The sequence below is a fragment of the Aulonocara sp. 'chitande type north' Nkhata Bay genome, linkage group LG18, assembly GCF_057382095.1.
Source record: "Aulonocara sp. 'chitande type north' Nkhata Bay isolate Kocher_YH1m ecotype deep benthic linkage group LG18, A_spYH_male_GT1.1, whole genome shotgun sequence".
Taxonomy (NCBI): Eukaryota; Metazoa; Chordata; class Actinopteri; order Cichliformes; family Cichlidae; genus Aulonocara; species Aulonocara sp. 'chitande type north' Nkhata Bay.
The window spans coordinates 41,057,820-41,075,540 of NC_141361.1; the positions used below are offsets into that span (position 1 = coordinate 41,057,820).

A 17,721-nucleotide genomic window follows, 5' to 3' on the forward strand; every position below is an offset into this window, starting at 1 on the left:
GCCCCTGCTCCTGATGTCTGTACAGTAATGCATGTTGTTGTTTGTTATTTGTATGCTGAGTTAAATTAAAGCTGCAGACATCGGCCTGCTCTTTTCATATGAAGCATACGGATCTGTGGAAAAGTTCGACAGCATCTTCTATACAGGTAAAGTCAACGTGAAGCCGGTCAGACAAATGTGGCCATGTGCTGTTAAAGTTGTGTTTGTTTCATCGTTGTAAACGCACACAGAGGGCACAGGGTCAGAAATGTTAGCTTCATTGAATCAACACAGCTTTTTCCTTTTTAAAAGCACAAACTGTTGACCAGCTAGTGTATGTTACTAACCATCTCTGCACCTGCAGCAGTGCAAAGTCCAGATGTTTTGCCATCAACAGGCATCTGGAGTAATTCAGGCTGGATAGCTGGTCGCTGTTCTTGGCAGATGTGGTGTAGTTAGTTTAAATAGTTTGGTTTGCTGGTGTGGAGCTAACGTTTAAGCGTAGTCAGAACATTTTCACTCGAGCTAAAGTCAGGCCTTTTGATAGGCTGTTTCAGATGCTAGCATGCTCTAACCATTCCAAACCCAGATGTGTGTTTGGGTTCATTCTTCTCTTTGTGTCCTGGTTGCAACTGTCTAGCTGTTGATTCTAGCTGAAGAATTGAAAGGTAGTCCTTCATTATTCTCTCCATTTTCTGGAAACAGCCCAGTTCTTACAGTAGTCGTAGGTTTGAACGCCTTCCAACCATGCTTCTAGTCATTGTGGCCACGTGGCTCAATCTGTGTCTCCTCTGACCATAAAAAGCCTCTGAGTCCACGGTGATGTCAAACTGGCTTCAGTAACTCTGATTACTGAACACTGGTGTTCCAGCAGTTTGTAGTTCATGGCAGGCTTCACCCTCAGGATGTTAGGAACAGGTCAGGAAGCACTGACTCGTCTCTTCTCCTCTCAGGGAGACAGTTTCCTGCAGACCTTAGTAAAGTGGTGACACCTGAGATTAACTTGTGTATAGATGATATCAGACTCTCGACCGATTTAAATACCCTCTGCCAGGAGAGTGGCCGATTCTCCAGACGCTTGTTGCTGGTCTGGTCGAGGTGCAACTTGTGAACATTAGTGATTGCGGATGTATTTGTGGCCCTATGTGGAATAAAGAAAAACCGATGCAATAAAAAAGGTGCACATTAGTTCATGGTGTGCAAAGAAATCAGTAAACTTGCTGTGACATCTGTGACAGCTCCTCTTTGTTTCCACGTTCATCAAATAGGATGATGTAATCAGATACGAAGGTTGTTTCGATGTACTTGCAATTAAGACAAACCATAAAAGAAATGAAATCATTATTGAAGGCTCTCTAATGAAGCTAATTACATTAGAGGTCACCGAGACATACCAACACATGGAGGCATTGTCTGCCATCACAGTCAGCAAAGCTGTTTTCTGACGGCTGAAAACAAAGAACTGCTCAGTCAGACGTTAATGCTGCTTTAGCTTTTAGCTCGCATCACTCGTGCGTCACCGGTGATGTCACGGCCCTGCAACAACTCTCCCAAACGCCTCACCTGTCAGCAGCCCTGGGAGCTCTTTAAATTCTGCCACAGCACCTTTCAGGCTCACATCTAAAGAGCAGAGCTCCTTCATATCTCGTCTGCACTGTGGACACAAGCTGGGGGACAGAAAAATGAGGAACAACCGAGAGATCTGGGTTTTTACATGACACACATGTGAGCAATAATCCAGTTATGACTCATATAATCCTTCTGACAGTTTGGTGTCAACAAAGTGTTTGTGTGCTGGTGGGCAGGGTTGGAGAAAAGAGCGAGGGAAAGGAATGCATGAAGGAGATTAGGGAAAGATTTCCAACAGCCAGTGAGGAAAAGATGACAGCAGAGTGTAAATGCACAAAAAGGAGCACTGCAGAGAAACCTCACAGTTGGAGAGAGAGATTTGTGGTCAGCTGGTGTGGGTCAAAGGTACGCCTGTGGTGATCGCCACAAGCTGCGAGAGAGAGAGCGAGGCGGCGCTGAAGGAGAAAGAACAGAAGTAGGGTAATCTGCGGGGATAAGCACAGCCGCCCTTGTTCCTGTTGAGCTGTGTGTTGTGTTTTGGAAACTCGCTCCTGACCACATGCTGAGCCAGCCTCCTGTGACCACCAGCATCTTACTGTATGTCACACATGCTGTGGGCCTCAGGACCAGTGTGGGAAAGCGCTTTGGAGCTATGGCGCAGAGAGCGCTTTGTGCTGGTCGTAGGCCTTGTGTCAGGGTGATGTTCGATAACAGCAGCAGCCACTTTCATTAGTTACAGAGCAGCAAAACAGGCTAAAGGTCACCGAGGCAGGTAACTCCTGCAGATGACACATGAGTCATCATGTGTCATCAACATCTGTCAACCAGTAGGACCAGTATGTACTGCACTGGCCCTTCTTTCTGCAGTATTGATAGCGATAGCACGGCCATTCTTCACCACCACTCAGATGTTGGTATCAATTGTGTCTGTGAGGAAGACTAGGGGGCGTGAGCTATTTCAGCTCTTTATCGAACGTTTTCAACATTTAGCCTGGACACGGTTAAAGACGTCAGGGAGGTGTGAAGAGCTGAGCCCAACATCAGTCAGGCTGAACGTGGATGCAAATGTGTCATGAAGCTAAAGGAGGTGCCTGAGCCTGTGTTGGAGCGCTGATGGTTTTCCAGGATAGAGGGGTCTGAGCTGTTTTTGAGCTCCGCTTGCTTCTGTCAGGTTTGTATTGACCCAGTTCTTTCCCTGGTTATAGCTCACCTGTTCAGTAACAGTGGGATTGTTTCATACATCATGCAGTGTAGTGTGTGTCCTCTTCTGTCTGTCCTTCAAAACTACAAAAATGTGTTGTTGCAGAAACATCGAGCCGGGCCTGCAGGTTTTATTGGGCATTGAAGAGCTTCTGCCTTTTTATCGATTTCCTACTCTGTGATTAGTTGCATTGTTCCAGCACTGCAGCGAAGCTTAGGCCTGACTGCGTGGGCTGTCGTTCGCCCTGCTTCACTGCTGCTCGGCTGTCCAGCAGGCCGGGCCGGCACACAGTGAGCTCATTGTGAGCCGGTGCCCTGCTGGCATTCTGACTAACTGACCACTCTACTATCTAACTCTGGAGCAAGCGCTGATGAAAGGGGGCGACTGTCCTGCTGTCCTACTGCAGCTCACTGAGACTGGGTGACTCCTCGTCCTCTCCACAGTGGGGACAAAGCACAGCGTACACTGCCCCACAGTATGAAGCAGGCTGCTTTATTAAAGGATGGGTGAAGAGCTAAATAACAGATCAATAAAAGAAATAACAGACTACGCTCTGTGACTGCAGGAGAATGTAAGGAGAGTATTTCTGCAGGTTGTTTACAGCAGGTCTGAACACCTGATGAAGAAAACTCATCACAGATGGGTCACACAGCACTGTGACATGCTGCTGCTGTGGAAGCCGATCACTCTCATTGACCTGATGATAGGATATATATGTTTGTACAGGAGACTGATCTGGTGTTTTTACTGTGTCTGCAGGCTTTCAAAGAGATGCTGTATGCTGCTCAGGACCAGGCCCCGTCTATCGAAGGTATTACATGCATGCACACACAGTCATGCAACTTCCTGTTTCTTTCACCTTCTCCAGTCTTACTTATCAGTGCTGTTGCTGTCTTGCTTTGTACTGGAAACTGTTGTGTTATCATGTCGGTGTAAGACCACGCGTGTTACACGTTTATATTTGTGCCACAGCTGAACATGGTCCAAACCCAACAATTCCTAAATACTGATGTTCAACAAGTATTTAAAGATATGATCATGAAAACCTGGCCTACAGCTCAGTGTGTTAGGACAGCTGGGCACAGACTGGGGGCAGTGCTCACACAGAGTACAAGCGCTGCCCAGTTACAGCCTTACTTACATTCAGTTAGGCTGATTGATTGATCCTGAAAATAACGATTAGTCAAGTCCAGTATTCTCTGTTCCAAACACAGAATATTCAGAAAATATATTTACTGCAGCTACTGATTATTTTAGTAATCTATCGATTATTCCATCGAGTAATCCGATAACTGATCCGATATACGGCATCGGTCCGATCCTGACCTAAAGTACTGGATCGGATATCGAGGAGAAATGAGGCTCGTGACCTCAGCGCGTCGGAGCAGTACGCGTCACGTGACAGAGCGGCTGTTGCGTGCGGGACCTGTCGGCGGGCTGGCGTTCACACTGAAAGCATCTGGAGCCGCGCTACGTGCTGCCAAACCGGCATCTCGGAGAAAGCTATCCCAGAGACACAAAGCAAGTTCCTCTGTGAATGTTTGTGGAGCACTCCCACGTTCAGCCTCAGAGGCGGTATATGGAGCTGGGACGTCTGTGACCGAACGATGGACAGACTCACGTTTTACTTTGGAAAAAACTGTTACAGGCTGAACAAAACCCCAAAACATGAAGAACACCTTTTTCATCCTTGTGTTAAGTTTAGAAATGACAGAAACTTGAGTCTGAGGTTAAACATGATGGTAACGGCTCCGACATCATCCTGATCCACTCTGGATGTGTATGTGCAGCTGTAAGTGCTCCACTGTGCAACCTGTTGTTTTTTAAGTTGTTGAATACGAACATTACTTTGCACTCCTTTTTCCCAGAACAGAGTTTCTGAAATCTGCATTAAATTGCATTTTAATTTACTTTTGAATATTACTTGAAGCACTTAGATTGAAAGTTGAGCTAAAGGTTTAAATACAAAGATCAGCATCACTGAACTGTGAAATCCTTTGGCTGCAGTGAGCATGAACTTGCAGGAAGCTATAAACAGTTTTATTGATTACAAAATGGACCATATCGGATTCATATCTGTATCAGCAGATATCCAAATGTACGATGTCGTATCGGGCATAGAAAAGTGGTATGGCGCCATCTCTGGTGTGAACATGGATCAGGAACGGGTCACACTTGGTTTGTTGGTGAGGGACTGATCACAGGATCGAAACAGCTCACCGTCTCAGGGACGGCTCCGCCTCTTGGTCTTCACTGTCACGGGGCCGAGTGGCCTGTAACGAACAGGACTCAGGTGCAGAGACAGCAGATGATGTAACAATTATTTATTAGGCTTAAGTGCAAGAAACGTAGCAAGGACAAAAGAACAATAGGACGTGGAGTCTGACGTGGCGTGGCCTGGGAAACGTGGCGAGGGAACGGGGCCTGAGATGCAGAGTGGAGCTGAGCAGGGAACAGTCACACTGAGGAGAGAAGACAGTGGAGTTAGGGAGGTGGTGGAGGCAGCTCTGCAGTGGCCAGTTGTAAGAGTGGCAATTCTTACTTGCAGTAGGGGACAGAGTGTTGAGAGGGGGGTGATGAGAATCCAGGGGAGGCTGAGTGGCGTGGAAAGGCTGGCCTGAGGTCCGGGGCTTCAGATGGAGTGTGATGGCAGGAGGGCAGGCAGGTGAGGCACACAGAGATTTTCAGAATGATTGCTCGGTATCCTGAGTCCGGAGGTGGAGCGTGAGCCAAGCTGAATACAGCAAATGTGTTGATGACAAACTGGCAGCGAATGAACATCAACGTGTGGCTTAAATCCCTCTGGCTTGATTGCCTGCAATAGGCTCCAGGTGCGCAGGAGCTGGAGGAGTTGGCCCCGCCCAGGGGCGGATCCAGGTAAGTTCAGGAGCCTTATGGAAATTCCAGCCACCCACCTCAGACCCTGACACTTCACGCCGTGTAAAAGGACTCGGCTCCACGTTACGGCGAGCCGGCGTCGCTGCCTGATGTCAGTGTTTGGGTTGTGTCAGGCCTTTTTCTCCACGCGCTGCTCCTGAACACGTTTCTATTGCAGGTCTGATTTTAGTCGCAAATCTGGGTGAAACTTCCTGCTAATAACTGATCTAATGTCCCTACATATCAGCAGCAATATTTAAACCAACGTCAGTGTTGATTTTACAATAAATGTGTTGTTCACTAAACAAGTTGCTGCTCATGGCTTTGTGCCTGTTTGCAGCAGCTTGCTGAGCGTTTGTGACTGAAGAAAGCAGCGCACATCATTACTGAGTGGGAGCCCAGCAGCCCCTTCAGGTGTCCACAGTGGGAAGCACGAAGAGTCTGACTGCAGTTTAATGTTAGCCCAGGTTTCATGTGTATTGCAGTGCAGGCATCTGCTGCCCAGCAAAGATGGGCGTGTGATGGAAACGCACACGTCTGTCTTTATGCAGTAGTTTGGTTTGTTTGCACACAGCTTCATCTGGATTCAGCTGAACACATGAAAGCCCAGGATACAAACAGCATCACACTCTGACTGGAAGTGCAGTTCTTTACCTCCAGTCATTTTATATGACGACACTTCAGCCTACATTATTGCTTAATTATGTGTCTTTGCAAAAATACAGCAGCAGGAGCCACAAAATGACCAAAATTTAAGGCCTCAAATCATCTTAGAAAGTCTTCAAACCAGTGATCAGAGGCCTGTGTTCCATCATGTAATGACAGGGCTGGTCGTGTCACTGCGCTGCATACTTAAACTTGACTTAAAGCAATACTAAACAACGTGACTAGCACAGTGCGCTTTCCTGATCTTTCATCTTATTTTGACAGAAGCGACTTCAACCACTTGAAGGGCCTATTTCTGTCCCAAATGTGATGTTAGAAAACCCAAACAGCAAATCGTGTCGCCGCTTCCACTGCTGCTTTGCACCAAACATGGCTACAGCTGCCAAAGGACCATTGATCCTGCGTATACGGCTGAGTGCTATTAGTTTTTAATCAGCAGCAGAAGTGAAGCGAGTGCTGCTTTGTGAATTCAAATATGATTTCAAACCCGAGGACCTGTTTTAGGCTCTAGTCCACGCACAGAGAGTCAGCGGTACAGACGGAGTGAAATGTCACATCTGTCCAGTGTTTCACGATGCGAGCATCCAGATGGAGTTCAGAGGTGGTGTGTGAAGCCGATCACGTCTGAACTTTCACACATTTTAAACTGCTTACACAGAATAAACATGTTTCTGTGTAAATGTAAAAATGACATGTTTACCTTGATCACAGTTTTAAGATAATCCAAGCTCTGGTCGGCTCACGTGTTTGGTTGTGCTGAAGCACGATCTTCAGTTTGATTAGGGACGGGCAGTTAGCTGCTTATTGTAGCTAGCACAGGTCATCATGTGTCGCTCACGGTAGGGCTGCCACGATTCGTCGACCATCAAAATCGTCGACGACTAATTTAACAGCCGACGTGTCGTTTGAAGCTTTGTAAGCTCCTGAAAGACGCAGGAATAAGTAGCAGGATTTAAGCGTGTAGTAACGGACTGAAACAGACGGTGGCAGCACTGCATGTACAAGGATGCCAGCTGCCGTTGAACACCGAAGAAGAAGAAGCAACTCCGGTATCATAGCTGTGTCCAAATTCAGGGGCTGCATCCTTCAGAGGCCGCATTTGTAGGCCGATTACGTGACAGCGACGGAGGCTGTCCAAATTCAAAGACTCTGCGCCTGACAAATGCGTCCTTCATTTCCCCAGATCTGAAGGATGGGTCGGGTGTATCCTTCGTTGCCCAACCTATCCCAGAATTCATAGCGCGGCCCAGCCAATTCCAAGAGCACCTGGCTGCAGCCACTGGGGAGCCATATTGTGACCTCCACAGCAGCCGGAAACACTTCAGTTAAATCGACTTTGACAGCGAAGACTAAATTGTGTTTTTGTTACTATCGATGCTGCTGAGAAATAAACGTGGTTCTAAGTGTTTTAACACAAAATCACCATCCCTTCAGCTTGTTCGTGGCCAAAAGTGTCCGTGTCTTATGTTTTTGTTTCTTTGCTACTTTTTCTGCATAAAGGTTTTTTCATAAATATAAAATAGTCATTACTTTTTACTTTTTTGATCCTTCAAACACTCTTTCCTGGTTCAATGCACTTGTTTGAAGACAACCTCAAAACTCACCATTTCATATATCAGCAGCGCTACTGGAAATGATTGTACAGCGGTCCCTCGCTATGACGCGGTTCACCTTTCGCAGACTCGCCGTTTCACAGATTTTTTTACAGAGCATTGTGTTCTGCGTCCTGATTGGCTGTAGACCATTGTCAGTCAGTCTCGTGTGGTGTCTCCTGTACAGCACAGAATGCGTTCAGCTTGTCAAATTCACATAAAACTTCGATGGTTAGCAGTGTGACTCTGACGTGCTGTATGTTTGTGAGTTTTCTCCCCAACAAACACAACAGCGTCGACGAAACGTCGTCACCTGCTGGTGCCTTTGGTTTCATTCTATAACACTGGACTTACTTTTCTACAAAGGTTTGAACTTTGAGAGTTTAAACAAGAGAGAGAAGTGTGAAATGTTCATGCCTGTCTGAGAAAAGTGTATAAAGTTTGTAGTGAGGGCTTTTACAGCCTTAAAACATCTGTAATCATTGTAAAAACTAAAGTTTCACCTACCGCGGGTTATTTTTAGAACGTAACTCCCGCGATAAACGAGGGACCGCTGTATTATTAATAGTAGAGTCTGGGACATCTAATTGATTAACATCAACATTGATTATTGTGCACTGTTATCTCTGTTCAAGGAGAGCAAACAATATGAAACTCTCTCTCAGCTTGTTCGTTGCCAAATATGTGTATGTTCACAAAATGCTATAAAATGTATATTTTATAGCATTTTATAACTCCGACATGGTTTCCTCAGCTGAATCACAAAACATTGTTCATGCATTTGTGTCATTGCGTTTCCATTATTGTAATGCCCTGTTTATCAGCTTGGATAAATCCTCTCTTTCCCGCCTCCAGGCCAGCGGCCAGGCTACTAACTCACGTCACTGCTGGTTTATATTCTTCACACTGGCTCCCAATAGATGATGAAATTCTTGTTTTAACATACAGAGCACTAAATGGCCCCAGCTTCTTATAAAATACTCTGCTGCTCGTTGTCTTCGCTCACAGGCTCAGAGTTTGTTGGTTTCTCCCCGAACACGACTGAAGGCGAAAGGGGGCGGAGCCTTTCAGTCGTGCCACCACAGTTACGTTTGGTTGACTCTGTGGAATCCTTTAAAAAGCAGTTAAAACTTTATTATTTAAACAGGCCTTCTGTTAATCAACACTTCTGAATTGTTTTGAATTTGCATTGTTTATATTGTCTATTTTGTTACTTAATGTTTTCTTTATTGTTACCTTTGTGTACAGCGCTTTGTAAGTAAAGTAAGTTAGTAAAACTTTCAAGATAAAAATCACAAAGTGCTTCACAGAAGCTAAAACCTAAAAATCAAAATCAACCAAAAGCAAGTTTAAAAAGATGAGTTTTTAGCTGCTTTTTAAAAGCGACCACGGAGTCCACAGATCTCAGGCTCAAAGGGAGAAAGTTCCACAGTAACAAAAGCTTTGTCGCCTTTTGTTTTCAGCCTCGTGTGTGTGACTGCCTGTCTACGAAAAGCGCTTAATAAATAAACCTCACTTACTTATTAAAACATTTTTCTACTTTTACCGACTTTAAATTAGCTCCAGTCCTTTTCATCAAAACCCAAATTTGATCTACATTCTTTTTTTACTCTTTAAATGCCAGTTAGCTCATATATGTTACCAGTGACGTTTCAGATAAAAGGTGATAAAGTCCTAATGGGTTCATGAATCTTTGTATTTTGTTTCATATACAGTATATGAAAGACTCCCAACCTTTACCATCCACTTGCAAGGTTTCCACTGTACCCAGGCAGAGGACGTGTTTCCGGCTACTGTGGAGGTCGCAATATGGCGCTCCACAGTGGCTGCAGCCAGACCCTTCTCGCCAATTCCAGTTTCCAACAGTGGCGGCCGCTACTCAGTTTTAATATTACTCTTATTACTTTTTCTGGGTCACAAAATAAACTTTTAAGATATTTTCAGGCGAGAATGTAGCTGCGTAAGCTTCAAATATCTGCTCGGTTTATCCAGACATCACATATTTGTAAAGGTGCTCCGACGTTTTCAGAGACGTCTGCCACCCACCAGCTCGACAGCTGACCGGGAGCTCGAGGCTCACTAGAGCCGGTGTTCTGACAAAACAACCTACCTATCAAGCCGTCCTACTGGTTGTTACTGACTCAAAACAGCCATGTTTTTGCTTTTAATAGTACACGCCTATTATTTGATCCTACCCCGATCTCGTGCGTGTGAAAAAGGTTAGTATTAAATGTCTTACTTCGTTATTACAGTTGATACTTGTTTTCCTTAAGCTGTCGTCAATCTGTTAACCTTTCAAGCTAACATGCGTTTTTTGTTTTTTGTGCAAAAATACTCCAGTTTGGAGTCTCAATTGAAGTCATCTTTCAAGTCTTGATTTAGTGCTTCTAAACTTCTGTAAACGACCTAACGAAGCATCCTAGCATACAAATGCAAAAACTGTGAGGAAACCATGTAACAGCTTCTAATAAAACAGCTGAGTTTCCCCTCCATGATTGTGTGTTAACATTAGATGACTGTGTGCTGGAAGCACGTTGTGATCGTGTGATTTGGCCATCAGAACGTCCTACCTCTAGATATGTATGATGGAAGCATGAACCACGTAAGGTAGTATATTCTGATAAGGTAGCACGGATTGATAGACATGATTATAAATTTATGCTACGGTAGGATGTTTTGTCAGAACACCGGGGAGAACAGCGAACTCCCATCGCTTTCAACCCCCCGTGGTCTTTCTCTACTCAGGTTTAACATGGTATATAAGTCACTGAGAGCAGCGGTCTCCAACCTTTTTTGCGCCACGGACGGTTTATGCCCGACAATATTTTCACGGACCGGCCTTTAAGGTGTCGCGGATAAATACAACAAAATAAAACTAGTACTGGTACCGAAAAAAGAAAATTTATTCATAACACACGTGAAAAGACCCAGGAAAACAGAGTAAACGATAAAAACGATAACAAAATAACGCTGAAAACCAATAAAAACCCTGAAAACCAGACATTTCACACCTGAGCCTCAACTCTCGCGTTGCCCGGCACCAAAGGACTCACGCACCGGTACCGGTCCGAGGCCCGGGGGTTGGGGACCGCTGCCTTAGAAAACTTAAAAATGTTACTGTTTGGCTTTGTGTTTTGTTTGTTCCTGAGTAAATCGGTTTGGCTGAGATTAAAGTTCTAGTTTTCACACAGCTGAATAAACGTCACACAGAAAACTGATTATCAGAAGTGTGAGATGCTGCAGAGTTTACTCCGGTGTCCTGTTATAGTTTAGATATGAAGGAGCAGCTGAGGTTATTAAACTCCACCGAAACAATCTGCAAATTTCATTAAAAGTGTAATAAACTATCATCATGTCTTTATTGTTAGTTAGCACAGACCTGAAACACTTCAAGCTGTAAGCTAATGATGGTTATATGAGAGCAGATGCTGCTGTGTTTTACGTCCAATGGATGATGATCTGATTAGTCGAGTAATTACAAAACTAATCTGTGAGCAGTCGACTGTCAAACGAAGGGCAGCTCACGGTGGTTCATATTTAGAGCTACAGGGAGATGACCTCAGCTGCTTAATTATGAATTGGGATGAAAAACATCATTGGTGAGCCTGACATGTGTCATAACCCTAATGAGTGCTATGCCTGACTTTCCTCTTGTGATGTCAGTGTTACAGATTAATACCAGTCCCAGACCCACATCTGTAGTTCACATGGCTTATTGATGCTGGGCTGAGTGACATGTGATGGAGGGTGGGTACTGTGTATGGTCCCTGATCACTCAGTCACACAACACTCACCTGCTGCCTCCCACCAAAGCTACTTTGTCAGGTAGATGTGCCGCTGCTCTGCTCTATACCAGACGACCACATTGTTATTGTAATAGCAACGTACTTATTAGGCTGTTTTCCCAGCACCGTAATAATGTTTGTTAGAAATGTAAACATGTCGATGATGTTAAATGATGCACAGACAGCAGTTTCCTGTAAATGACAATCAGCGATTGTCTAAACCTGCGTTTTGCCAAAGAAAGCTTACATCATGCTGAGCTGGCGTCCTGAAAATGCTGCACGAGGTTGGATACAGATTACAGAACGATGGAGGTTTCAAAGGAAAGTGAATAAACTCTGATCATCCTCAGTCGGGTCACACAGCTTCACCTGAAGCACACCTCGACACGCTCCTGCGTTTCGCCCATCACCCTGTTCACATTCCAGTCCGTGAATAAACTAGCTGCCATGTTTACAGCAGAGTGCTCCACCTGAGCTCACACTGTCCCACTGTTGTTTGATTGAGCTCCAGTCTGCTGACTGTGTGGCCCACTGGCCCCACAGTAAAGTTCCCTTTTCTATTACACCTGTATGTGATGTGCACTAGCTAAGGTACACATAGCTGTATGTTAACGAGGTGGAAGTGGGGAACGCACTCTGGCGCCCCTCTCCCCCCCTGCAGTGGGCGTAGCTGCACACAGGCAGCAAACGCTGTTGCACACGATGCTGAAAAAGCTCCACGAGTGGGTTAAAACCAGCGAATACAAAAGAGCTCAAATGTTCTGGGATCCTAACAGCACCTCTGAAGATGAATGCTTTGTAGTATACTGTACACTATAGATGGTTCTGGTGCGGTCTGCACCGCCCCGCTGTGTGGTGCCGTGTTATATAGTCACACGTTGCTCCCCACGAGAGGCTGTGATTCACGGGCTGGTCGTCCTCATATTTGTGTCCACGTCAGCTGACATGCACTTCCTCTACTTTGGTTTCCTCTAGTTTTTCCCGTCTGACTCGTCTCTCTGTCACGTGTTTGCTCTTCTGTGATAATTACATTATGTAGGCGTTGGTATCGTGTTGGTTTATTAGTGAAAATATGTTTTATTGGAATAATTTGTAAAATGAATCAAATCTCTTAACTTAATGTGGAATAATGATTTTGTTAAATCAAACGTACAGTTGAAAGTTAACACTTCTTCTTCTTTGCTGTTACTGCTCTTGTTGAGGTCAAAGTTTCCCTGTTCCCTCAAAAATGGTATCCAGTGTTTGAAACGACATTATCATGAGGGCCCTACTGCCTGTACACTCTGGCCACGAGAGGCTGCACTGTTGTGCACCAGGACACGCCCAGGACCCGCTGCAGCTGACGGTGTTGGATGGAGCGAAACGATGAGGCGTTCTGCTGGATTTAGGCCAAGGTGGTCTCAGTTCATCGTCCAGGGATGAACCTGCTCCTGTCTGTTAAAGCACAGGGTGCTAAGGCTGGACCTGCCAGCTCTGCTATTCTGAGGAAATGTTAGTCGGCTCAGCACAGGGCCCACCTGTGGATGCTGGGCCTTCAGCCCACTCCATAAAGTCTGCTTCTGATTGTTTGGACATTCACACCAGTGGGCTGTGGGCATGCTGTTTGTCCTTGCAAAAGGAGCAGATGCCGGTCCTGCTGATGGGTTAAGGCTCTTCTACGGCCCTGTCCTCTGGGATCTCCTCCATGCTCGTCAGACTCTGCTGGGAGATGCAACAAAGCCTCTTGCATGACATGCACTGATGGAGGAGCTGGACTAACCTGTAGCGTTGAGATATTGCTCCATGCTACCAGTGATGCTACCGACTCTTGCCAAATGCAAAACAAGACTGCTACTCTTGGACCAGAACGCTTCATCAGTCCAGATTAGTGACGAACACTGGATGAAATCACAATTTATGCAAAGTGTGCAGCTTTACATGGACTCAAAGAGCAAATGCATTGATGCTGTCCCAGAGGCCGGGGTCCACGCTGCAGGGATAAGTGGAGCGCTCTTTGTCCGAGTCAGAGACTTTGTCAGCCTGTATCAGACGGAGTGTTGTAACCAGCTGTGCAGGATCACACTGCACACAATCACTGAGGATAGTGTGTTCACAAGAAATGTTTCTGTGCAGCTGCACTAACACCTCACTGTAGGTAGTGGGAGGAGTTTAATGCTGCGTATCCACGAACGGTAAAGGAAAATCTGTGTGGAAGAGAACGCGGTGGCGTTCCTGTCGCACGTCTGTGTTTGTGAGCCCGACGTGGCGCCTGGGTACTCGCTGTAGTTGCTACGTTCCACAAAAGAACACACAAAATGGTGCAAAGCAGGGTGTTGCTAAAAAACATACTTGTCAAATGGAAAGTATAGGCTTTAGCTGAGACACAGACATGGCATAATGGTAATAATGATGATAATCATTATGACTTGACTGAGACACGGAGAGAAAAGAGCCGAATAAGGCCAAAACGGGATAAGGAGATTACGGTAGTCTGACAGCGGTGGCTGTTTGTGTGTTTGTGCACTGCTGAGAGAGGGCGAGGGAGTGGTTTGGACACGCCAATTTAGTTAATTTGGTGTCTTGTCTAAAAGCAGCCACTCTGAAACACAGTGAATCACTGAGTGTGCACACTGTGAACCACCTGACCCCGCTGTTGTTTGCCTGTTGTTGACGTGACAGCAGGCTCAGCTCGGACACACAAGTCTGCTCAGGTCAAGTTTACCAGAATCGGTGACATGTGACGTTGTTGAGATGAAAATGGTCCAAATTACAGGACGGGTAACGGTCTAAAAAAGCACATGAGTCAGTGTCCAGGTAAGTATAGCACTCCTGCCATGACATGCTTGAACAGAACCTCATTTTCATGATACTGAGGGAGACATTCCCACTGCCACTCGTGGCTTTGATTAAAGTGGACACGCCCACTTTCCACTGTCCGTGGTTATTTTGCTTGTGTCAGGTGATTTCAGCAACGCTCCATCACCGCACGTTTGTGCACATTTCAACAGCGTTTTAACCCCAGCGTAGTCACATGTTTGTTGTCTGTCTTACTCTCAACGGGACCATGAGTCAGAACATAAACTCTGCATTAAGATCATGAAACAATCAGCAGACTGAGGACGAGCAGAAAGGTCCGTTTGGTCCTGGGCTACCTTCACCAAGCACATGTTGCTTTCCTGCACTCCTGCTTTGAAACTGCTCCATCATAAGGTGCCTTTGTCTTTCTGTCACTACAACTGACCAACATTTACAAACTGCACTTGAAGTTTGACCTGAAACTGGCGACTGAGCCTATAAACCATCAGAGGAGAGCTTCCAGAGTCAGCAGGGATGTCTTCCTAACACTTACACATGTTTGTTTTAAATGAATAAGAACCAAAGGTGCACAATACTGACAGTGAACACACTTACATGATTACAGTGTAACAGTTTCTCATTTGGATGGAAAGTAGTTGAATAATAATGTGACATAACAAACATACAGATGCATCATTCAGAACAGGGGGTCCAACTCCAGGCCTGGAGGCCCGGTGTCCTGCAGGTTTTAGATCTCACCCTGGGTCGGCACAGCTGAGTCACATGATTAGTTCTTTCCCGGGCCTCTGGAGAACTTCAGATACATGTTGAGGATTTAAATCAGCTGTGTTGGATCAAGGACACCGGCCCTCCAGGCCTGGAGTTGGACACCTGTGATTCAGAAGGACGGCTGCTGTGTCACCGCTGATCTGTTCACACAGTCTTTAAGTCTCAGTTAAAAGTTTCTCTTCCTGTCCTCTCAGTGTTTCTGAAAGCTGCAGCAGAGTTTCCATGTTTAGGCTTAAAGTCTGAAGTGACTGAGTGGAGTTCATATTCCATCCTGAATCTCCACACAGCACAGGGGCTGGACGGCTCACTGCTCCCCCTGCTGGTCGCAGCACAGCAGCACAGGCCTTTGCACACACACAGTCACACACTTGCCCATTTTTATTCATGCACTTTGTTTCTTTTCCTTAACTCTGTGCGCACAGGTTTGTTTCCTGCTGTGAGATGCTCTTCTAACAGCTTCTCTCTTGTTGCAGTCACAGATGAAGATACTGTCAAGCGGTACTATGCCAAATTTGAGGAGAAGTTCTTCCAGATGTGTGAAAAGGAGTTGGCCAAAATCAACACCTTCTATTCTGGTAATACAGCTGGTAGCACTGGTTTCAAGGCTCACCAAGACTTCTTATTATCCTGTCTCTTCTGTCCTTACCGTGTCTCGCTCTCTCCTTCCAGAGAAGCTGGCAGAGGCTCAGCGGCGATTCGCCACGCTGCAGAACGAGCTGCAGTCCTCGCTGGATGCACAGAGGGAGAGCTCAGCCAGTGGGCGGGGCCTGAGGAGGAGGAAGACGGTGTTTGCCTTGTCACAGCAGGAACGATGCAAGCACAGGAACATAAAGGACCTGCAGCTGGCCTTCTCAGAGTTCTACCTCAGCCTTATACTGCTGCAGAACTATCAGGTGCACACTCGTACAGCAGGGCAAAAACAGAGGAAACCTTTGATTATTGATTATTGATTATATCGTCCCATTTCCCCGAGGGGTCAGTCTAGCTACTTATTATGGTATTTGATTGGGAGATCAAATCACGCTGTGACTGATGATAAATAATAAATGCTGATGCGGGTGAATGTGCTCAGCCACTGTTAGGTAGAGAAACACGACACAGTTTTAAAATCATTTCAAAAAGCCATGTTTGAATTTTAAAGCCACAACAGCAGCTGCTGCTCGCAGGCCGACACGAGGCTGATGGATGTACGCATGTAATGAAACAACTCTGAAAAGGCAGCGTGGAACGTCACAGCTGCAGCTGACTGCTTCTCATTGGTTGGTGCTTTTTCACTAACAAAGCGTCTTTGGGATTTGGAGTCCCAGACCCAAATCCATCGTGGTCCGTGACCTCTAACCTTTAAGTTGCGAGTACGTGTCGCCTCTGAGCTCAGTGCACCGAGGACAAGCTGCAGTCCTGGAGGATCAGCTGATCCCAGCCCGCATCAGCTCATTGTTTACTGTTTTCCACACGTTACCTGCTGTGGAGATAAAAATGTGCTTTGTTATGGATTCTAATGAGCTCAGTGCACAGCTGACATTTCAAACAGCTGATTGGCTCCTGCAGAGGCGCCTGACTCCTTTATAGGACGAGTGTGAACAACCCAGAGACACACACACACACACACACACAGACACACACAGACACAGACAGACACACACACAGACACACAGACACAGACACACACACACACACAGACACACAGACACAGACACACACACACAGACACAGACACACAGACACACAGACACACACACACAGACACACACAGACACACACACACACACACACACACACACACACAGACACACACACACACACACAGACACACACTCTCACACACACACACACACAGACACACACACAGACACACAGACACACACACACACACACACACACAGACACACACACACACACACACACAGACACACTCTCACACACACAGACACACACACACAGACACACAGACACACAGACACACTCTCACACACACAGACACACAGACACAGACACACAGACACACAGACACACTCTCACACACACAGACACACACACACAGACACACAGACACAGACACACACACACACACACACAGACACACACAGACACACACACACACACAGACACAGACACACACAGACACACAGACACACACACACACAGACACACACAGACACACACACAGACACAGACACACACACACACACACAGACACACACAGACACACAGACACACACACAGACACAGACACAGACACACACACACACAGACACACACACACACAGACACACACAGACACACAGACACACACACACACAGACACACACAGACACACAGACACACACACACACAGACACACAGACACACACACACACAGACACACACACACACAGACACAGACACACACACACACACACAGACACACACACACACACACAGACACACACACACACAGACACACACAGACACACACACACACAGACACACAGACACACACACACAGACA

The 17,721-nt window shown here is 46.1% G+C and overlaps 1 protein-coding gene across 2 annotated transcripts in view; it reads left to right on the forward strand.

Annotated features, from left to right (window-relative positions):
• Nucleotides 1-17,721, forward strand: part of LOC147309277 (solute carrier family 53 member 1) — a 38,472-nt gene that overhangs the window by 8,211 nt on the left and 12,540 nt on the right. For both annotated transcript variants that reach the window (XM_086273241.1, XM_086273242.1), the window contains exons 2-4: nt 3,509-3,560; nt 15,707-15,808; nt 15,903-16,126. In XM_086273241.1, coding sequence (XP_086129367.1) covers nt 3,509-3,560; nt 15,707-15,808; nt 15,903-16,126 — 378 coding nt within the window. The remainder of the gene's footprint in view (nt 1-3,508; nt 3,561-15,706; nt 15,809-15,902; nt 16,127-17,721) is intronic.